General features: G+C 40.7%; 1 protein-coding gene across 1 annotated transcript in view; it reads right to left on the minus strand.

The window, feature by feature from the left end:
* The window catches only part of LOC145414995 (protein MON2 homolog), a 570,120-nt gene that overhangs the window by 384,225 nt on the left and 165,051 nt on the right, over positions 1–20,844 (minus strand). Inside the window, exons 10-12 of the mRNA XM_080284414.1 lie at positions 11,534–11,668; positions 9,662–9,827; positions 150–371 (exon numbers count right to left, since the gene is read on the minus strand). Of these exons, the coding sequence (XP_080140540.1) occupies positions 150–371; positions 9,662–9,827; positions 11,534–11,668 (523 nt within the window). The remainder of the gene's footprint in view (positions 1–149; positions 372–9,661; positions 9,828–11,533; positions 11,669–20,844) is intronic.

The following is a 20,844-nucleotide window of genomic DNA, read 5'->3' on the forward strand; positions in this document are numbered from 1 at the left end:
TATAATCAAAACTGAAAAAGATCCTGTCAATGACATGGGACTATTGTACCTTTTATGAACAATATCATTAACTTACTTCTACAAAATCTAAAGGTACATCACCATAAATCCACACCCTTACTTCTCTTATACACAAAAGACAATCTGACCTCAGCATCATAATACTGGTGCTGTGATTCCTGGCTAGGAGAACGCTGATGGCCACGGGTAACAGATGATGATGTTGCAGGTGACGAGGCTGCAGCAGCTACACTAGCATTGTTGAGAACTGTGAGGGTGTAGTGGGGTGGGAGGCATGATTTACATAATGCTGTGATGAAGGCATCCCTTGGAGTTGTCAGCTCAAGCTTCCCTGCCAAACTTGCGAAGGTCTGTGGGAAAAAGTGAAAGGGTTATTAAAAATGAAAACAATGAACAGAACAGCCAAAATAGAAAAATGCAGCTTTCCATAACAAAACACAACCATTAGAAATACTGAGTTTTGCACAGTAAATAGGTAAAAAGACATTATATATCACATCATTATATATACAGAAAATCTTTCACCAGCTGCTGGTCATGGTTAACCCTCTCAGGCATAGTCACGCGATTCGCGTGTCATGTGGATTTTCTCAATTTGTTCAGTCACTCGAATCGCGTTCCTAAGCACAAAAAAATTAGCCAAAAATTAAGTTTCTGGCCAAATCGCGTCAAATTTTGACGCATTGTAGCAAGTACAGCGCTTTCTAATGGTAAGGCATTGGCAACACTGAGCTGCCTCATTGGGCCTAACACGTAGCGATATACCTCAGTCTCTTCCAAGCAGCCAGGCGGTGGGTTGCGTTGTGTCTTCAGTCCCTTTAACCCGCGCCGTCCCGGCGACGTGAATTAACGCGGCAACATTGAAAGATCCCTAATTTGCACAATTTTCAATTTTCACGAGTGATTTCGCGAGTGATTTTTGGCACGTATACACGGGACACCTTCCTCTATTCCTCTACAAGATGCCAAGCAGGAACAATGCCTTACACCGCATAACCTCTCCCCCCCCCCCTGCACGCCATTGTCTCGGCAATTCACCTGTTACCAGTGACCTGGCCAATAAAGACATTCAGGGCCAGAGTGATTCCCCAATCGATGACAATGTGGAGGACAAAGTTTACATAGCATTAGAGGAAGAAACAGACAGAAATGATGATCAGGTAATGTGGGAAAAAAAATATCATGAATGGTGATGAGGTAGTGAGTGAAACAATGCTTATAATGCCTATATTACTGTTTGAAAACCAATATACTCTTGTACTACATATAAATTCGTACCAAGTAAATAAATAAATACTGTTTATGAGTGGATAAAATAATTACTTTGATGCCAGCCTGTTAGAAAACCCAGTCAGGTAAGGAAGTACTCGTACCTAAATCCGGTATTTTAAACCTCAGGTGAGCGATTTCTCTATGAATTTTCGATGTTTCTCACCAAAAGTGGATGTTTGAGCCAAAAATAAAAAAAAAAGGTCCAAAAACATCGGGATGGGGCGGGTTAAACTCCTACTAATTCTCCCCCTCCTTCCTGAGCCGAAGCCCCTATGGGCTCAGTGTGATAATGCAACATTTATGAGCATATTTGTATGTGATATTGTCGATGGAACATAGATATATGTCACGAAAAGGACTTGTGTCTGTTATGAAGTGTTAGGCTTACGAACCAATATGCGTGTTCACTGTTGCGGGGTTTCACCTCTCACCCTCCCCAAGGCCCATGGTGTGATTACAAATACGTATATAATGAAGCCAATTCCTAAAGTGTATTTTGTGTGAAAGATATTGTGGCTGGCTTGGTGAAAGTATGGAACCATAGTGTGGAATGGGGCAGGCATCACGTACAATTTTTATAGTCGGGAAGGAAGAATTAGAGGTGTTTAGTGATGGAATTATTGTGATTCTGATAGTGAAAATGCGTATGGAATTGTGTGAAATATACGTCAAACATGCTGCGGGTTTTCGTGAAGGAGTGTGGTGTGTGCCAATACAACAGAGTTGCAGTGAGTTTTCACAGAGAAATACAGTATTTCATGCATTCACTGACTTAGCTAAAACAAAGTGCAAGTGTCAAGAGACAAGAAATATGCCACAGCCACATATATATATGTATGTCATGCAGCGAATGTTCGTGAAGAAATCTATTGTGTGGATCGCATATGTTTTAGGCAAATGTATCGCAAGGAGAGAAGAAAATACGCCGCAGCCACAGACACACACACACACACACACTCACCCACACCCACACGCTCACCCACATGCACACGCTCACCCACACACACACACTCACCCACACCCACACGCTCACCCACATGCACACGCTCACCCACACACACATGCTCACCCACACATGCACACGCTCACCCACACACGCACACGCTCACACACTACGTAACTCCTCATCTTCAAGCTACTGCCAGCATCTCAACACATCTGAAGGAAGTGAGTTATCCGTATTTTGCTGATCTGTATATTGACCTATTTCTATAGTTCAATATTTTTTTACACAAATAAATAATGTTTTTTACATACACACATATGAGATGGAAGAAAGTTTAGCTTCTTTGTCAGAACCTAGCAAAAAGACTAATAGTCATGCCGAGTTTCTGACAGCACTATCAAAAACCTTATGATATTTTACATGTATACTTTGAGTAAAAAAAGAAAATAATAAAACGTAACGAGCGAAAATATGTAGCCGTGGGTGAGGTAGGGAAAGAGCGTTTTTTATCTCGCATGCGGGTGGGGAAGAGTATTCTACGTTTGTCGTCCAATTACTCCAAAACTACTGGACGTATCGATTTCCCATAAGAACCATGATAAAGAGCAGTAAATTCTACGTATGTTCATTTGCAGAATATAATCCTCTGGGAGCATTTTCTGTTGGAAAAGTTGGGGGAACAGACTTTCGGTAAAGTCCAAAGCGCTCAGAGGAGTAATCTCACTTTGTCAGCCAATTACTTGAAAACTATTGGACGTATCAATTTCCTATAAGAACCCTGATGATGAGCAGTAAATTCTATGTATGTACACGACATAACAATGTAATATCTATGGTAAGAATTCACTGTTATGTAGGCGGGAATACTGCATATGCTGTGCGCACATCACGAAAGTGACGTACGGATGTGAGTAGGCTACCTAGTCGTTTTTGGCGATTTACTCGAGAACTATGAGGCGTATGGAAATCAAGAGGTGCTCATTAGAAAGCTGGTGAAATTCTGAATAATATTATGCAATAAAAACATAACATCTGCAAGAAAATTTCCATAGTAGGGCTCCTTGATTTTTTTTTCAACAATGGCTTTCAGTTTTTGGCTATTTTCTCAAAAACTACAAATTGTATCAACACCGGATTTGTCTCTCTAGAAAGCTGATGAAATTCTCTATCAAAACTTCTAATAATATTTTCCTGTATGATGGAAAACACTTGAATGGTGATGTTGGGAAGTGAACGTGATGTAGCGAAATTTTATTCACGGCCGCCTAATGTTTTATTCGTGTTTTTCTGTTTTTTTTTGTGGTGCTTATCAGCTAGAACAAACACCGACGAATAAGATGACATAGGTTTCATGGCAGTATATTGTTGTTTGGGTGGCGAAAATAAGGAGAGAATACATGTTATTTGCCACGCGTGGGCAGCTGGGCCAGGCGGCTTCGCAAAAAAAATCATGCGCCGGAAAACTTACTGAAACTTATCGTGCGCGAGAAGGTTAATTTATAGTATGAATGCCTGTGGTCAACAAAATAATTTTTAATTTCCTAAACTGTTCTAAAACACCCTGAAAGTGACAAAGCACACACACACACACACACACACACACACACACACACACACACACATACACACACACACACACGAAAAGAGCCTAAACTACAAAAAGAGAAAGTATCATGACCTAAAGAAGTACTTCTTAGAAACTGCTTGGGAAAAGAAGCTTAGAGGACAAGATTTAAATGCTATATATGAAAAATTCTGTGAACTTTATGAAATAGGAGTCCAGAAGTACATCCCACAGCACAAAGAAGCAGTAAAGAAAATAAAGAAATGATTCAATACAGAATGTAAAATATCAAAAGAAAAAAAAAAAATTGTTGTGGAATAGATACAGAAGACACAATGGTGAAAGGGCATATAATAATTACAAACAGGCAAGAAACGACTATACAAGAATAAGGAGGGAAGCCCAAAAACAGTTTGAGGAGGATATCATAAATAAAAGTAGTGATCAACCAAAGCTATTTTACAGCTACATCAGAAGCAAAACCAAAGTAAAAGATAAAGTACAATCCATTACGGACGATGGAATCACCTATACACAAGAGAAGGATATTTGTGAAGCACTAAATAAGAATTTCCAATCAGTTTTTACAGAGGAAAAAAATTTTGAGAGGGATTATGTGGAACATGCATGCCCACACATACTACCAGATATACAAACAGCAGAAAAAGAAATACAGGAGGAGCTAAGTAAATTAGACAGAGGAAAAGCAAATGGTCCTGAAGAAATTTCATGTTGGGTGCTATGTGAATGTGCAAAGGAGTTAAGTAAACCATTATTTTTAATTTTCAAGAAATCCTTGGGTCAAGGTAAACTACCTGATATCTGGAAGAAAGCAAACATTGTTCCCTTATTCAAGAAGGGAATAGACAAAATCAACTTAACTACCGATCAGTATCACTAACCAGCGTTGTAAGCAAGGTATTACAAAAGCTTATAAGAAAAGCTTGGGTAAATCATCTAGAAGTACAAAGTATGATAACAGAAAGACAGTTTGGTTTCAGAAAAGGAAAATCATGTGTTACTAATCTGTTGAGCTACTATGACAGAGTAACAGACACATTACGGGAAAGAGAAGGATGGGTGGACAGTATCTATTTAGATTTCAAGAAAGCATTTGACACAGTACCACACCAAAAACTTTTATGGAAACTGTACCATCAAGGAGGAATTCAAGGCAAACTGTATTGTTGGATGCAGGATTTTCTCATGAAAAGAGAAATGAGAACAGTACTAAGGGGAAATTACTCATCATGGAAAGAAGTGACTAGTGGAGTACCACAGGGCTCAGTGCTGGCATCAATCATGTTTTTAGAGTATATAAATGATATAGACAGTAACACTGGAAATGAAAGCTATCTAAATATGTTTGCAGATGATGCAAAAATACAAAGGAGAATTACTAACACAGAATCTTGTAAAGAGCTACAAGAAGAATTAAATAAACTTCATGAATGGAGTAATACATGGCAAATGGAATTCAATGTGGACAAGTGTCATGTAATCAAGTTTGGTAAAAGTGGAAAAAGACCTGATTGGGATTATCTATCTATTCTCTCTATAGTCCGACGCCTTAATCCCGCAAAGGGTGGCCGCAGACAAAACACCTCCAAGTCGCTCTGTCACCCACCATTTGACTACCCTCCCCCCAACTCACCCCCCCCCTCCCTCATATACCTCTCAACTCCATCCCTCCACCTCATCATCGGTCTCCCTCTCCCTCTCCCTCCCTCCACCTCACCTACATACACCCTCTTAGTCAGTCTTTCATTCTCCATTCTCTTCACATGTCCAAACCACCTCAGTGTATTTCTCCTAATCTTCTCAACCACATCCACAGCCACCCCACAGCGTTTCTTCACTTCTTCATTCGTTAACCTGTCCCTCCACGTCACTCCACGTGCTCCTCTCAAGTAACTCATTTCCACTGCTCTCACTCTTGACTTGTTCCCCTCTTGCAAGGTCCACCCCTCGCTTCCATATGTCAGGGTAGGGATCACAATACTATCATGCAGTGACTTCTTAACTTCCATACTCACCTCCCTATTTCTCATCACTGCTTTCAGTGTACCAACAACCTTCCTTCCCTGCAGTACCCTTTCACGCACTTCATCCCCCAAAGTTCCATCCTTACTCATCACACTACCCAAGTACTTGAATGCACTTACATTCCCCATATCCTCACCATCCAAGGTCACTGCACACTCTGTGACTTCATTCCTCTCAAACACCATAACTTTACTTTTGTTTATATTAACTTTCAGATTCCTCCTCCTACACACTGTTCCAAATTCATTCACCAAACCTTGCAACTCCCATTCATCTTCACTCAACAGTACTGTATCATCAGCAAACAGCAACACCGGAATCTTCCAAATCTCACCCTCATTCATTAGAGCCACCCCCACATCCACTGCCCTACCCTGCACCTCCTTTACAACCCCATCCATGTATATATTAAACAGCCATGGAGACATCACACAACCCTGTTTCAGTCCCACATTGAGATCAAAGAACTCACTCAGCTCATCATCCACTCGCACCGTAACCCTAGCTCCCTCGTACATACTCTTCACAGCACTCAACAATATCCCCTCCACTCCATATATTCTTAATACCTTCCACATACCTTGCCTATCTATTCTGTCATAAGCTTTCTCCAAGCCCATGAAGGCATCATACACTTTCCTTCCCTTCTCCAGATACTTCTCCACTAAACATCTTAGAACAAATATCTGATCTACACACCCTTTCCCCTTCCTAAATCCCCCTTGTTCTTCTCCAACTAGCTCCTCTGTCATATGCCTAACCCTATCAATGAGTATTCTACCATATATTTTACCAGTCACACTAAGTAGGCAAATACCCCTATGGTTACCACATACTTCTCTCTCTCCTTTTCCTTTATATAAAGAAACAATTATACCTGCTTTCCAGTCCTCTGGAACCCTTCCCTCTTCCCAAGCCAATCTACACAACTTCCATATCCACTCCATAAAAATCTCACCCCCACTGGGGTTAATGGTGCATTATCCTGAATGTTGATGTCTACAATTTCAACAAAAATAGCACCTATGACCAAAACATTATTACATTCCTCCAAATTCTCAATGTCTATTAATTATGTATGGTTTGCACTATGTCATGCTGTAATTTGATGTCTGTGTGTCCATTAACAACTATGTACTGAATGGTTTTCTGATCATGAATTCTGAGTGAAAATTCTGTCGCACTTGGAAAACAGGTGATTTCTCTTGCACTAATTGGTTTACCTGAAATCAGTTTATATATTCCTAATCTGCATCCTTTTGTCATTACTATGGTTTTTTATCGGAGTCTCTAGCATTATTAATAAAGGAGTTATACTTCGTTGAAGTTGTATACTAAAAATTCTCAATTTTTGGCATTTTGAAAAAACTATAATTTTGTATATTTGCGTAAATTATTTTCAATGACTAACAACATGGGCATATTCAGCATACTTTACCTTTCATTTTGGTCTTTGAATGAAGTCTCTAGCTTTAAAAACAACGAAGTTAAGATTGTTTCAATATTCGCAAACTTTAAACGCAATTTCTGGCTTTTTTAAAAATGTCGCTTGGTACAAACTTGCACGGACGGCCAAATATATATATATATATATATATACACCTGTACATATATATATATATATATATATATATATATATATATATATATACTGTATATATATACAGTACAGTAGTAGGTACCCACAGTACGTGAGTATATGGGCGGCATAGGACGCCACTTACTAGGAATATGCGTACTCTGAATACATAAACTTATGGGAAAAATTATATATGGGTGACACCCCCCTTCATGGGCAACCCTTGAGACTCCTTTCAGGCCTAAGTATTGTACTGTTTAGGGAAACTATCTAAGACATAATGCCTAAGATAAAGTAAACCAGAAAGATTATGGTTTTACTAAGTCAACAAGGATATGGCTTAACTAAACCAACAAGAATATGGCTGCTCACCTTACCCCAAGAGGACAACAGGCGAACTGTCTCCTGCATCACTCGGTTTCAGGACAATTCAGCATCGTCAATTCGCCGTCACAACAATAACAAGACAATTTGCCGTCATTAATGAAGACAGCTATGGGTGACGCTAGAATAATTCAAAGGCGACTACAGTGAGGAAGAAACAAGTTAATTAAACCACCAGTGATGGAGAGTGGAGAACTGTCTATGAGCCATTTCCTGGGGAGGCTCAAGAGGATGAAGCAATATCTGAAGTATCAGAAATAGACTTTGAAGGGTTTATGAACAAAGTGATAGCATTAGCTAGTGAAAATATCAAAAGTGCTGGTGACAAGAGTGGTGAGGAAGGTGGTGTGTCGAGTGGTGCAGGAGACAATTCGCCATCAAGTGAATTCCCCGTCAGACAATTCCCTGTCAAAACATGGACGATTTCCCCATCAGGACAATTCGCACCCTGGACAATTCCCCATCATTCTGAAAAGACAGTATACTTATTATTAATTAATCAGTACTTTAATAACCATCAAAGTCTATGTTCAGTAGCAGAGGCTTGGGATATTATTTATTAGTTGCACCTTTGGCCAATATTGACTAAAGGTGCAACTAATAAATAATATCCAAAGCCTACGCCACTGAACACTGACTTTTATGGATCCCCCTGAAATACGGTTATTAAAGTATTGATTAATTAATAATAAGTATACTGACGGGGAATCGTCCATGTTTTGACAGGGAACTGTCTGACAGCAAATTGACTTGACGGCAAATTATCTCAGAGCCCTAGCGTGCAACTCCTGCACCACTCGACACACCACCTTCCTCACCACTCTAGTCACCAGCACGTTCGACACTTTCACTAGCTAATGCACTCACTTTGTTCATAAACCCTTCAAAGTCTATTTCTGACACCTCAGACACTGCATCATCCTCTTGATCCTCCCCAGGAAATGGCTCATAGACAAGTATCCACTCTCCATCACTGGTGGTTGATGCTTCTTCGGGTGGCAATGTTGTGTGCTCAGGGTAACTCCGGATTTGGGCCACTCCTCGCTGCCCGTCTCGCTTACAAGTTCAATTCGTGTAATCATCAAAAATATACTAAAATTCGAAAAAGAAAATAGGTTCTCGTGTACAATGAGGATTGCCTACTCTGAACTCACGTACTGTGGGTACCTACTGTATATATATATCCATCCATTCAGCATCCAATCCTACATTGCCCCATGAGGAGTGTAAGAGCCCGGGGTTAGGCAAGTTTTCCTGACATTTACGATGAGAGTGACCAGCCTCACCCATCCCTGCGTGGCATTATGTGTGCAAAACAACCCAACCACCCCTTGGATATAAACCTACACAGGCTCAGTCTGATTGAAGCACCTTAATTACCAACTAAACCACCAGGTGCCATAATTTAGTTATATTGTTACCACCCAGCATAGAATATGATTTCCTGGTGTACAGGAAACCATCTGACTTGTAACTCACTGTACAGTCACCCTTAGGCAGAAAGAAGGGGACAGAATGAAGGAAAGAAAGACAGAAGAGGGAGTGTAAAGTCACCATACAGTATACTTTTGAAGAAGGCTACAAGATGTGAAATGTGAGAAATATGCCATGAAATTTTGTCCAAAGTGTAATATTGTAATAGTACATCTCATACCCCAGTTATCACTGAAGAATCCCTTGAGAGAAAATGCTACCAGGAATGGCATGGTAATGAGACAGAACCGTGCTAAGAATTTTAAATATAAGTGTACTACATCCTCCATTACTGCACCTTCATGGCTTTTTTTTATGCAATAGCCAAAAACCAATTACCTAAATATATGAGACGGCAGAATAATACTCTCCTTACCTGTATTGCTTTAAGGATACTTTCAGTAGCAGCTTCATCAGTGCAAGCTTCTAACAGAATGGTGAGGGCTGCCAGAAGACCACACCATGCAGAATTGACCAACTGTTCATGCACTTTCCTCTCCTCTTCCGTTGGGGCATACTGTTCACTGACACCTGAAGTAGGATATATGGATGAAATAAAGCATCTTTGGAGCGAGGGTGAAGCTAGGGTACTGGAAACTATATAATTATTAGGATGCTAGGGTATGCGGCCAGTGTCCAGCTCAGGGAAGACAAATGCTCCTGCCCTGCATAGTCCCTGGTCACCTCTGGACAAGGTGTAGCACCTGTCAGCTGGCCAAAACAGGCAGTAAGTGAATGTTTACCATCATCCTGGTAGGCATTACAATGGGAGTGATGTGGAGCCATAGTATGGTAGCTGGCTTTGCACATCGCTCCCAGGGAAGGAGCTCAACCACATTTATTATATCGTCAAAATCAGGGCTGAAGGAATACATAATGGCACAGTATCTCCTATACACAGTTCATCCTCTTGGGGGCTATGCCTCCACTACTTTACCTGCACCTCACCAAGTGGAAGGACCCTGTTCCAATCCTTGCATGGTACAGTCTGCCACAGGATGGGAGCTGCTTGCTATTAGTCAATGGGTCTACTCAGCGAGGCAGACCAGAGTAGAGTAACAAGAACAACAAAAAGTGGGATGTACTGTACCACTAAATATTCTCTTTACACCTTTTAATATTAAAAAATGAATACAGTGAATCCTTTTGATTACAGAATTCCAAAACTTTCAGACAGAACAGCTGGTATGGATATGTTACTAAAGCTTTTGTGAGAAAAAATTCAAAAGGGACTAAGTTTCCCTTGACTAAACACATTCCCTAGATATTATAACAGTGCATATAGGTAATGATCAATTAGGGGAAAAATAAAAAAAAGATGCTGTTTATCTGAACTCCTGTGAGATTATATTTACTATACAGCAATACACACAGTAAAATCCTTCAGACAACATTCATGGAGGGAAATAACTAGAAAAGAGACAAACTGCAATGAATTAATTTCACTGCAATAAATATGGGGGAAAAAACAAAAGAAATCATACCATACTTGTGACTTGCAATGCATATTTTTCCCCATATTTTCTAAAAGATGAGGGTCTGTGACAGGAGTTATAAGTTTTGGGTAAGGGGCTCACTTTACATTAGGAATTCCTTGGAAAGAATGCAGAGTGACAGTATAACTAGGAGTGTATGTGACTTAGGCGAGGGGTAAGAGGAAGGAAGGGATCAAGGATGTGAGGGAAGGATGGGGTAGAGAGGTACAGTATATAGATGAGATGAGTGTGAGTTGGAGAGTGGTCAGCCTGACGGCAGAGGATCCCTTCTGGGATTGTGGTGTCTGGCTATAGACAGACAGATGGCAGCCTACACTGGTTTCCTTGAATATGCTCAGACTTCCACACTCTTACACTCTTTATTCACACCTCTCACATTCCACAGAGCCATACAAACCTGCCCATTTTGTCCTAAACCATGGGCAGGTACAGCACAGGATCCAGATCCAAGGCTTTATGAAATTTAATGATAGAGATAACAATGAGGGATCCACACTAACTATCTTTTTATGCATTAAGCAAACAGGAAAAATGGCACCATCATTTCTCTCCCCCTATCCCATTGATTTGCTATTAGGTTGATACCCATGTGCAGTAAATAGTTTCCTGATATACACTGGGCCATTTGGCTTGTTACTTAATGTTGTTGACTGTAAATAATACCACAATAAATAGGCACCTCCATCAACTGCTAAGAATAAATGATTAATATGAACATGGCAAAATTTTCAAAGGTGACATACTGTACATTACCTTCAGCAGGGGCATTTGGTCCCATCATGACAAGATGGACGGATCGGATGATATCAAGGAGGCAGTAGTAAGCGAGACTAACACCATAACCTTCAGGGATACTTGGTGGCTCCAGCTTGTCCAGCATCTCCAGACTGTGATCACACAAGAATGAAAGGTAACATCCTGAGCACTACTCGAATGGTACTGCCTGTTCCTACTTTAGTATTCTAATAATATTCACACTACTAAATCATACAACATATTTTCCATTATCAACTGCCACCATCAACTTACTTAAGTACACATACCATATAATACCGTAAGATGTAATATTCCAATACTCTGCTACTTTATCTTTAAACATGTTTCCCACTGCCACACTCCAGCATCAACTTACTTAAGAACCACATACTATACAATGTAAAATTCCAATACTTGTACTGTTCTCACACAGTATCTATTTTATTCACATGAAAACAGTATTCTCTTCATTATTCCAGTTTCATGCCTCCCAAAAGAACAACTGATGCGGTGCTTATTGTTAGGCAACTCCAGGAAAAGTCCTTGGTTAAAGGAAGAGAAATATGCTTTTATTTTCTACTCTTGAGAAAGTTTTCAAATGAGTAATTAGAGAGATGATACAGTACGCAATGAGGAAGCTGGGTGTTGTGGAGTGGATTGTCAGAGTGCTATGATATTGTACATATATGCAAACACCTATTTGAAAGTGAATGGTACCCTGAGTGATGAATTCTCAGTAAAAGTGAGGGTGCACCAGGGATCTGTTATGAGCTCTCGACTGTTTATTAAGGTGGTATAGGCACTGTCAAGGGACTCTCTTGGGAGTTGTCATATATCAATACCTTTATGTTGCATGTAGAAAATGACCAGACTATAGAGAGATTTAGGAGATGGAGAGACAGAATGGAATCTATGAGACTTACAGTGAATGCAGATAAAATTAACGCGATGATCACTATTGTGGATGGCAACAATGTGGTGGCAGAAAGAGAGTGGCCATGCACTGAGCGTTGAAAGGGTGCTAGAGGCAGTTCAGTTTTGTGCAATGTTTGAAATAAATGGGATTATAATAGTTGCAATGATGTCAGAAGGAGGCTGCAGAATGTGGTATACTTTGACTGCAATGCATATTAGGAAGGACAATGAAAGTGTACTATACATGTCGGAGTATATTTGGCAATCATGTCGATGAAGTGGGTAATGAAATGTTATTTGAGTGATATGATCCATGCTAGGGAGGGAGGGACTGTAAGCTAGAACCACTCCTAGAGTTAGCAGTGGATGGAAGAAGTTTTGGGAACTGTTACTTCTGATACTGATGGAGCTTCTCATTTAAATTGAAGGAAAACTATGAAAATTATAGTGAAAATTTGGGCAGTAAAGAGGGAGGATGTGTGTAGGTTTGAGCATGCAAATAATGAGGATGGCCAGCTAGATGTGCAGTGCTTTCCTGAATTGCTGCAGACGCTGCTATTATTTTGTTGCTGTTGCCCTAGGTTCATCTTTCCATGAACCCAGTGGTCTGCAGCCTAAACTGCCCATCTCTTGCAAACAACCATCCTCCTTTCAGAGGATGGGGTGAGAGCTGAGGGATGTTTGCATAACTGGGCAGCAGCACCACCCAGTTAGTCATTCCTCATTTTTTGCTGGTGATTGGGGACAGATACAAACAAAAATACTAAAGGGTCAATCTTAAAAGGCCCCTACAGTCATAATTTAACTATATGACTGCCTAAAAACCCTTTCTAATACCTAAAACATCACCAAACATTAGAATATACTAGCATAACATGAATTTTCAAATGATTTAATAAAAGTTTTCCTTCCTTCCTATTGTGTCTTTATTTCCTTAATTCTTTCCTCCTCCTCCTGGCTACAGGTGACTTTACACTTCCCCTTCCGTCTTTCTTTCCTTCCTTCTTTCCTCTTCCTTCTGCTTATGGATGACTCTACAGTACACTGGGTGAGAAGCCAAATGATTTCCTGTACACCAGGAAACCATTTACTACGCTGCATGGTAACCAGATAACCAAATTATGGCGCCTGGTGGCTTAATGGGTAATTAAGGTGTTCCAGTAGGACTGAGCCTGTGCAGGTTTATATCCAAGGGATGGTTAGGGTTTATTGCTCATGTAATGCCACTCAGGGATGAGTGAGGTTGGCCACTCTCATCTTAAATGTCAGAACCAACTTGCCTTGCCCCGGGCTCCTACGCTCCTAATGGGGCACCACAGGATTGGATGACAATGATTTTTAAAAATCATTCTAAAATCCATTCATTGCATCCATTATGCTACCTCTCCAAGCATTTCCCTGTGCTACATGGGCATCTGGTAGTGCTCATGACTGGAATGTCACACTGCCATATTGCAAAACTTTCACCTATTAGAAATCTTTTCTTCCCCGAACTGCATCTCATTGGAACTCGCTTCCCCAGAGGTGTTTTCCCCTAAACTTAAACCCACACCTGTTCACATCCAACTGTTACGGATTTTTTAAGAATGGAGGACACCAGTAATTTGGTGTATGGATTTTTTAAAATTTGTTTTTCCTTCTTCTGTTCTGTTATTTTTAAAAAAATTAGTAAACAATACCCCTTAAACTAGTGTATTTACTGCAGCATTACTCACCTGCAAGCAAAACTGGCGAAGCCACAACCAGGAAAAACAAGGATTGACTGTACATTGGTGCCACCCTGTGACACCATCCCTCTCCAACAAAGCAATAGCAGAATTGTGAGTGAGCAGCTGAATGATCAGCTGGGAATTTAAGGCATTGGTAACGTGATGCACCGGAGAAACTGAGGTGAACATGAAGGAATGTCAGATAATATTTGATTAAAAGATCTATTAGTGTGAATATCGAGGGTAGAAAACCAGGAAGTAGACCTAAACAGACTTGGGATAAGGTTATTTTAGGTTAAAGGAGTGAAGAGAAATACTACCAGAGACCGTCCAGCATGGACAGTTGCCATTAGGTGAACAAGGGTGACACATGCAAACAAGCAAAATACCTTTCACAAGAAAACAAAGCAATGCTACACTACCTTCCATGATGTTTAAGAAAACTGATCTTTTGCATACACTCTTTTATCTGTATGTGACAAGGAACAGGTAGGTATTAACTGAACATGTGTTGGCACAAATATTTGTGTGTGGGCAATGCACCTACATATGCATCAAGCTGTCCAACATACATCTCTAGGGATAGCACTTGGGGTGTTTTGTTCTTGTAAGCCCTGCTGTCTCTGCAGACAGAGTGGTGTTCCCCTGCTTCCCCTGTACCTCAACAGGATGAAACTGAATTGTAAACACTTCCTGGCCATCCAACATTCTCCTCCTCACCACCAAATACCAGCATTCTTAACTGCTATGGGAGTTGACCCTTTGAACCTGACTTGATCCATCAAATCCAGGCAGCTCTTGTTAGTCCGAGCTCTCCAAACATTCAGTATACTGTCAATTCAGCCTCCTCCTCGTCATCTGCCGGCATCAGTGCCTCCTATCCCTCCTTGGTGGGATCTATGAACTTTAGGATCACTTCTGCTTATGAAGTCCTTTAATAAGTCCTGGGATGGACATTTTACACCCTAAATCTTTCAAGAGATGGCATCCACCACCTAAGCAGGTCACTTGGAAGTCTACATTGATGGCTCCCACTCCCTGGCCCGTGCGACATCAGTGGCAACGTAAAAAAAAAAAAAAAAAAAAAAAAATTATATATATATATATATATATATATATATATATATATATAATGGATCTATCCCTCTGTCAAATTTGGTAGTTGGATGCCCAACATGACAATATAAACCATCGTTTGCAGTCCTTATGGCCCTTGAATTCCTCAACTCCCACTTCCAGCCTCGGAAGGTGGTCGTTTACACAGGCTACATGGCTGCTCTTCACAACATCCTTTCTACACGACCTCATTTGGTGAGACATCTGATTCAAGACATCCAAGCCTTACTTTGATGTCTTTTCAACATAAGCTGAGAGGTCCACATTCAAAGGGTCCCCTCACATGTTTGCATCAGTGGCAATGAGATCACAGATGCCGCTCCACAAATTGCCCTGTCATCATCATTCTCGAAACCTCTGCCTCTCTCAGATGCTATTCATCATCACCTCCTGGCGGCTGCCTGCAAAACAGCCTGGGATGCTGACCTGTGGATTCATGATCCTGCCAGAACACTGGGGTCATACCAAAGGGATCTGTTTATTCACCCTTGGGCCCATGCATCTTCTAATGTACTGGATGTGGCACTCACCAGATTGCACATTGGACACATTGGCTTGGCATCTTACCTCCAGCACATCAGACTAGTCCCAGACCCTTATTAACAGTGGTGCAGAGACCAAGAGGAAACCATAACTCACTTTGTATGGCACTTGCCCATGCTTCTACACCATCCAACAGCAACTTGGGTAATCATCTTCTTGCCATAGGAATCCAATTACTGCTCAAGAGGCTCATCTGACAATCTTTACATGCTCTCCCTGACACACTGCACACATGAAACCAGCATTGTCTCACAGTCTACCTCAAATACCACTACATCTCTTATACACTCACTTACCACCAACACTGTAATAAGATGGAGTTACTTCTCACACACTTGTGGCAAACCACACATGACGACTCTCCCTCTGCTCTGACTGTACCGCCAGCAGCCCAAGACACCACCACTTTTGTTTTATCCACATTTACTGTCAAACACTTGTGCCCCATTCCTTCTCTCCACTTCCTATATCTTTCCTCCCCCTTCCTTTCATTCCCTACAATCGATAATAAGTCATCAGTAAACAACATATTCCATGGGAGTTCATTTCTGAAGTCAAGTGAAGAGCTTCAAGCATCATGATAAACAATAATGGGCTCAAGACTGACCCTTGATGCACACCAACATTCACAGAAAACTCATCAATCAAATCTCCATTCACTCTCACCTGGGTGTGAACACCCACATACAAAGCCATAATCATTCTAACCAACCAGTCCTCAGTCCAAATCTTTCTCATTGCTCACTTCAAGATCTCCATTTGGACGCTATCAAAGGCTTTCTCCAAATCAGCATAAACAAAGTACAACTCCCTTTTCTTTCCTATATATTTCTCCTAACGCTGTCAGATAAATGTGGCATCAGTGGTCCCTTTCCCCAGCATGAGCCCAAACTGCATCTTGATATTCACTTTTTCCCTAATAATACTTTCTAGGACGGTTTCCATTACCTTCATTATCTGGCCAAAAAGTCTTATGCATCTATAACTTACTCTTTCCAGGGTATCATCCTTCCCCTTGTACACATTTACACTCACACTCTCCAGCAAAGCCATCTGGGACAACACACTCATATATCTATCTATCTATTGCCAGATGCCATAATCCCATAAGGGGTGACCATTTGACTTTGAGTTACTTGTTTTACGGGGAGAGGCACTAACCCTCCACCAACCCACTTGCTGACACGTAGGGAGCACGTATGGTTTGGTTATATGGTTACCACCCAGCGTTGTAAATGGTTTCTTGGCTAACAGGAAACCATTTGGCTTGTCACTCAATGTGAAGCCACCTGTAAAGGAAAGAAAAGCAATAAGAAGCGACAGAAAAGATGGGAGAAATAGGAGAGAGGAGAGTAGGTATAGAAAAAGAATGATAAAGGGTAAGGAAGAAGTAGGCAGCACTACATCAAGTGAGTGGATGATGGTCGCCACCACCTACCACCAACACTCATATATAATCCTATTTATTAAATCAGTCACTAAATCCACTCCTATAATTCATGAGGCCTTCAGCATATCAGCGGCCAACCAAGACACACTTCCCGCTTTCCCTAACCATGTGCATGCACACACACACACACACACACACACACATAACATGTATTCACTGATTGGTAATACGAGAAAAGCATTCACATATATAAATGAAGACGTGCCGAGAAAGATAATAACATCATTCATAAAACCAGCCCTGGAGTATGCATCAGTAGTTTGGAATCATCTAAAAAAAACACAGATAAGATTTAAAAAGTACAAAGGGCAGCTACAAGATGGTTACCAAGCTTAAGGGGTCTAAGCTACTAAGGAAGAAAAGAAAAACTGAATCTACCAACACTACAGGAGAAAAGGAAAAGAGGAAACATGATTATGCTAAATAAATGCCTCTTGGGGAAGAAAAAAAGAAAGAGGAGACATGATTAGGCTACATAAATGCATCTCGGGGAAGAGAAAGTACCTGTAGACATACATGAATAAATAATATAACCTATGGGGAAGAATCAGCAAGAGGACACTGCAAAAAACTACGTATTGATCAGTGAAATGCACTACCGAATGAAGTAGTGTGTGCCAAAACCATTCATAATTTTAAGGATATGTATAAAAACAGGTTTAATACATGGGACAGTACGAGCTTGACACATTCCTGTAAAGATACAATCAGGCAAGAACACACACACACGAAAGTTGCCTTACTCAGGAGGAATGGAGATTATAGTACTAAAAGAAATGAGGGAAGAAGCAAAAATAAAGAATGAAAAAAGATCAGGTGAATGGAGAAGTACATTTTTTTTTTACACAGAAGTAAGAGAATGGCACATTAAAAAAAAAAAAAAGAAAAAGAAGAAGAAGAAGAAGAAAAAGGGTAGTAGATAGTAGACTCAACCAATGTCAAATATGTAAACAACATGATTAAGTGGATGTACTCAAATGCAGATGGAATGGTATCTGAATATTAGAGATAAAAGACTATTTCAAAGAAAAAGAACCTCAAATTCTTTGCCTAACAGAAACTAAATTAACCCCAAGGACATCCAATAACTCCTTAAATTTTGATGAATATAACAGATAGAAATGTGAAAAAAGGAGAAGCACTTATGATACTAACAAAGAAAAAACTCCTAGTCAAAGAGAGAGAATTAAATATACCCTCCCAAGTAGAATTAATTGCAGCAGAGATTAATACATCTGAAGGGAAAACAATTGTGGCAAAATTTATATATACGACCTAAGACAAACACATGGGATACAGATGAATATGAAGACCTGCCAGAATGTATAATACCGAGTTTATGAACCCCCCATCATCATCATCATCATCACCATCATCCTTTCCACTGTTGCCCCATGATGAGCATAGGTGCCTGGGGATACACAAGTTGGTTCGGACATTTAAGATGAGAGTGACCACTCATCCCTCACTGGCATTAGGTGAGCAATAAACCCCAACCACCCTTTGGATACAAACCTACACAGGCTCAATCCGGCTGGAGCACCTTAATTACCCACTAAACCACCTGGTGCCATGGTTCGGTTATATGGTTACCACTCAGTGTAGTAATGGTTTCCAGGTGTATAGGAAACCATTTGGCTTGTCACTCAGTGTAAAGTCACCTATAGACAGAAGGAAGAGGAAATAATGAAGGAAATAAAGACAGAACAGCAAGGAAGGAAAGAAAAACAGAAGATGAAAGAAGGAATGAAGGAAGAAAGAGAGGAGAGGGCAGTCACCCAAGAGCAGCACTACATCGAGTGAGTGGAAGGTGAGCGCCCCCACCTACCACTAAGACCACTACATAAAATGCAAGAAAAATCTGAAAGAATCATGCTAACTGGAAATTTCAACACAAATATAAATTGGAATATTCTAGATGTATGCAGCTATGAAAGCTGTTAGGATCAAAAGCTCCTGGTTCTTATACAGGAGTTATTCCTAACACAATGTGTAAAAGAAAACACCAAAAAAGGAGGACCAGAAGAACCATCATTATTAGATCTAGTATTTACTAGGCACAAAAATGAAACTGACAAAAATAATTTATCACCCTACTTTTGCAAAAGCAATCTATCTATCTACTGCCAGACGCCTTAATCCCTTATATGGGGTAGCCACAACCAAACTGCCTCCACGTCACCCTCTCCCCCGCCATTTCACTGCCCTGCTCCCAATTCACACACCCCTCTCTCATATACCTCTCCACTCCATACCTCCATCTCATCCTCGGCCTTCCCCTCCCTTTCTCCCCCTCCACCTCACTCGCACACACACTCCTCATCAGTCTCTCACTCTCCATCCTTTCCACATGGCCAAACCACCTCAATATGTTTCTCCTAACACTTCCTATCACATCCACATCCACACCACAATGCTCCTTCACATCCTCATTTGTCAGTCTCTCTCCTTGTGACTCCACAGGCTCCTCTCATATAACTCATTTCCACTGCTCTCACTCTTGACTTGTGTCTCATCAACAACGTCCAAGTTTCACTTCCATACGTCAGAGTTGGTATCACAATACTATCAAGTAATAACTTTCTCACTTCCATGTTCACTTCCCTGCTTTTCATCACTGCCTTCAAGGAACCAGCAACCTTTCTTCCTTGTACCCTTTCAACCACTTCACCCTCCAAACTTCCATCCTTATTCATCACACTAGCCAAGTACTTAAAAGTACTCACACTTTCCATTTCCTCATCATCCAACCTCACTGTACATTAACTGATTTTCACCTCTCTCAAAGATCATAACTTTACTCTTCCCTACATTCTCCTTTAGATTCCATTTCTTACACACTCTCCCAAACTCATCCACCAAGCCTTTCAGCTCCCATTCATCTTCACTCAACAACACAGTATCATCTGCAAATAACAGTGCAGGGAGTTTCCAAACACTGACCCCTCTCATTTGGGCCACTCCAACATCCACTGCCCTACCTTGTAACTCTTTTATTACCCCATCCATATACACATTGAACAACCATGGAGACATGACACATCCCTGTTTCAACCCAACCTTCAAATAGAAAAACTCACTCAGTTCACCACGCACTGCAGCCTTAGCACCCTCATCCATACTCTTCACCACATTCAACAACTTCCCATCTACTCCATATATTCTTAATACTTTCCACAATCCTTGTTTCTCCACCCTGTCATATGCTTTCTCCAAATCCATGAAAGCCGCATACAACTTCTTTCTCTTCTCTAGAAACTTTTCCACTAAAGATCTAAGAATGAATATCTGATCTACACAACCTCCTCCCTTCCTATAGCCTCCCTGTTCTTCTCCAACTAATTCCTCTGTTATTTCCCTAACTCTGTCAATAAGCATCCTATCATATACTTTCCCATTACATTAAGAAGACAAATGCCCCTGTGATTACCACACACTTCTTTTTCCCCTTTCCCTTTGTACAAGGGCATAATTATACCTGACTTCCAATCCTCCGGGACTCTACTTTCCACCCAGGCCAATCTGCACATCTTCCACATCCATTATACTACTATCTCTCCCCCATGCTTCAGCA

Source organism: Coenobita brevimanus, chromosome 101 (genome assembly GCF_032717465.1).
Source record: "Coenobita brevimanus isolate Jiangsu-jjx chromosome 101, ASM3271746v2, whole genome shotgun sequence".
NCBI lineage: Eukaryota > Metazoa > Arthropoda > Malacostraca > Decapoda > Coenobitidae > Coenobita > Coenobita brevimanus.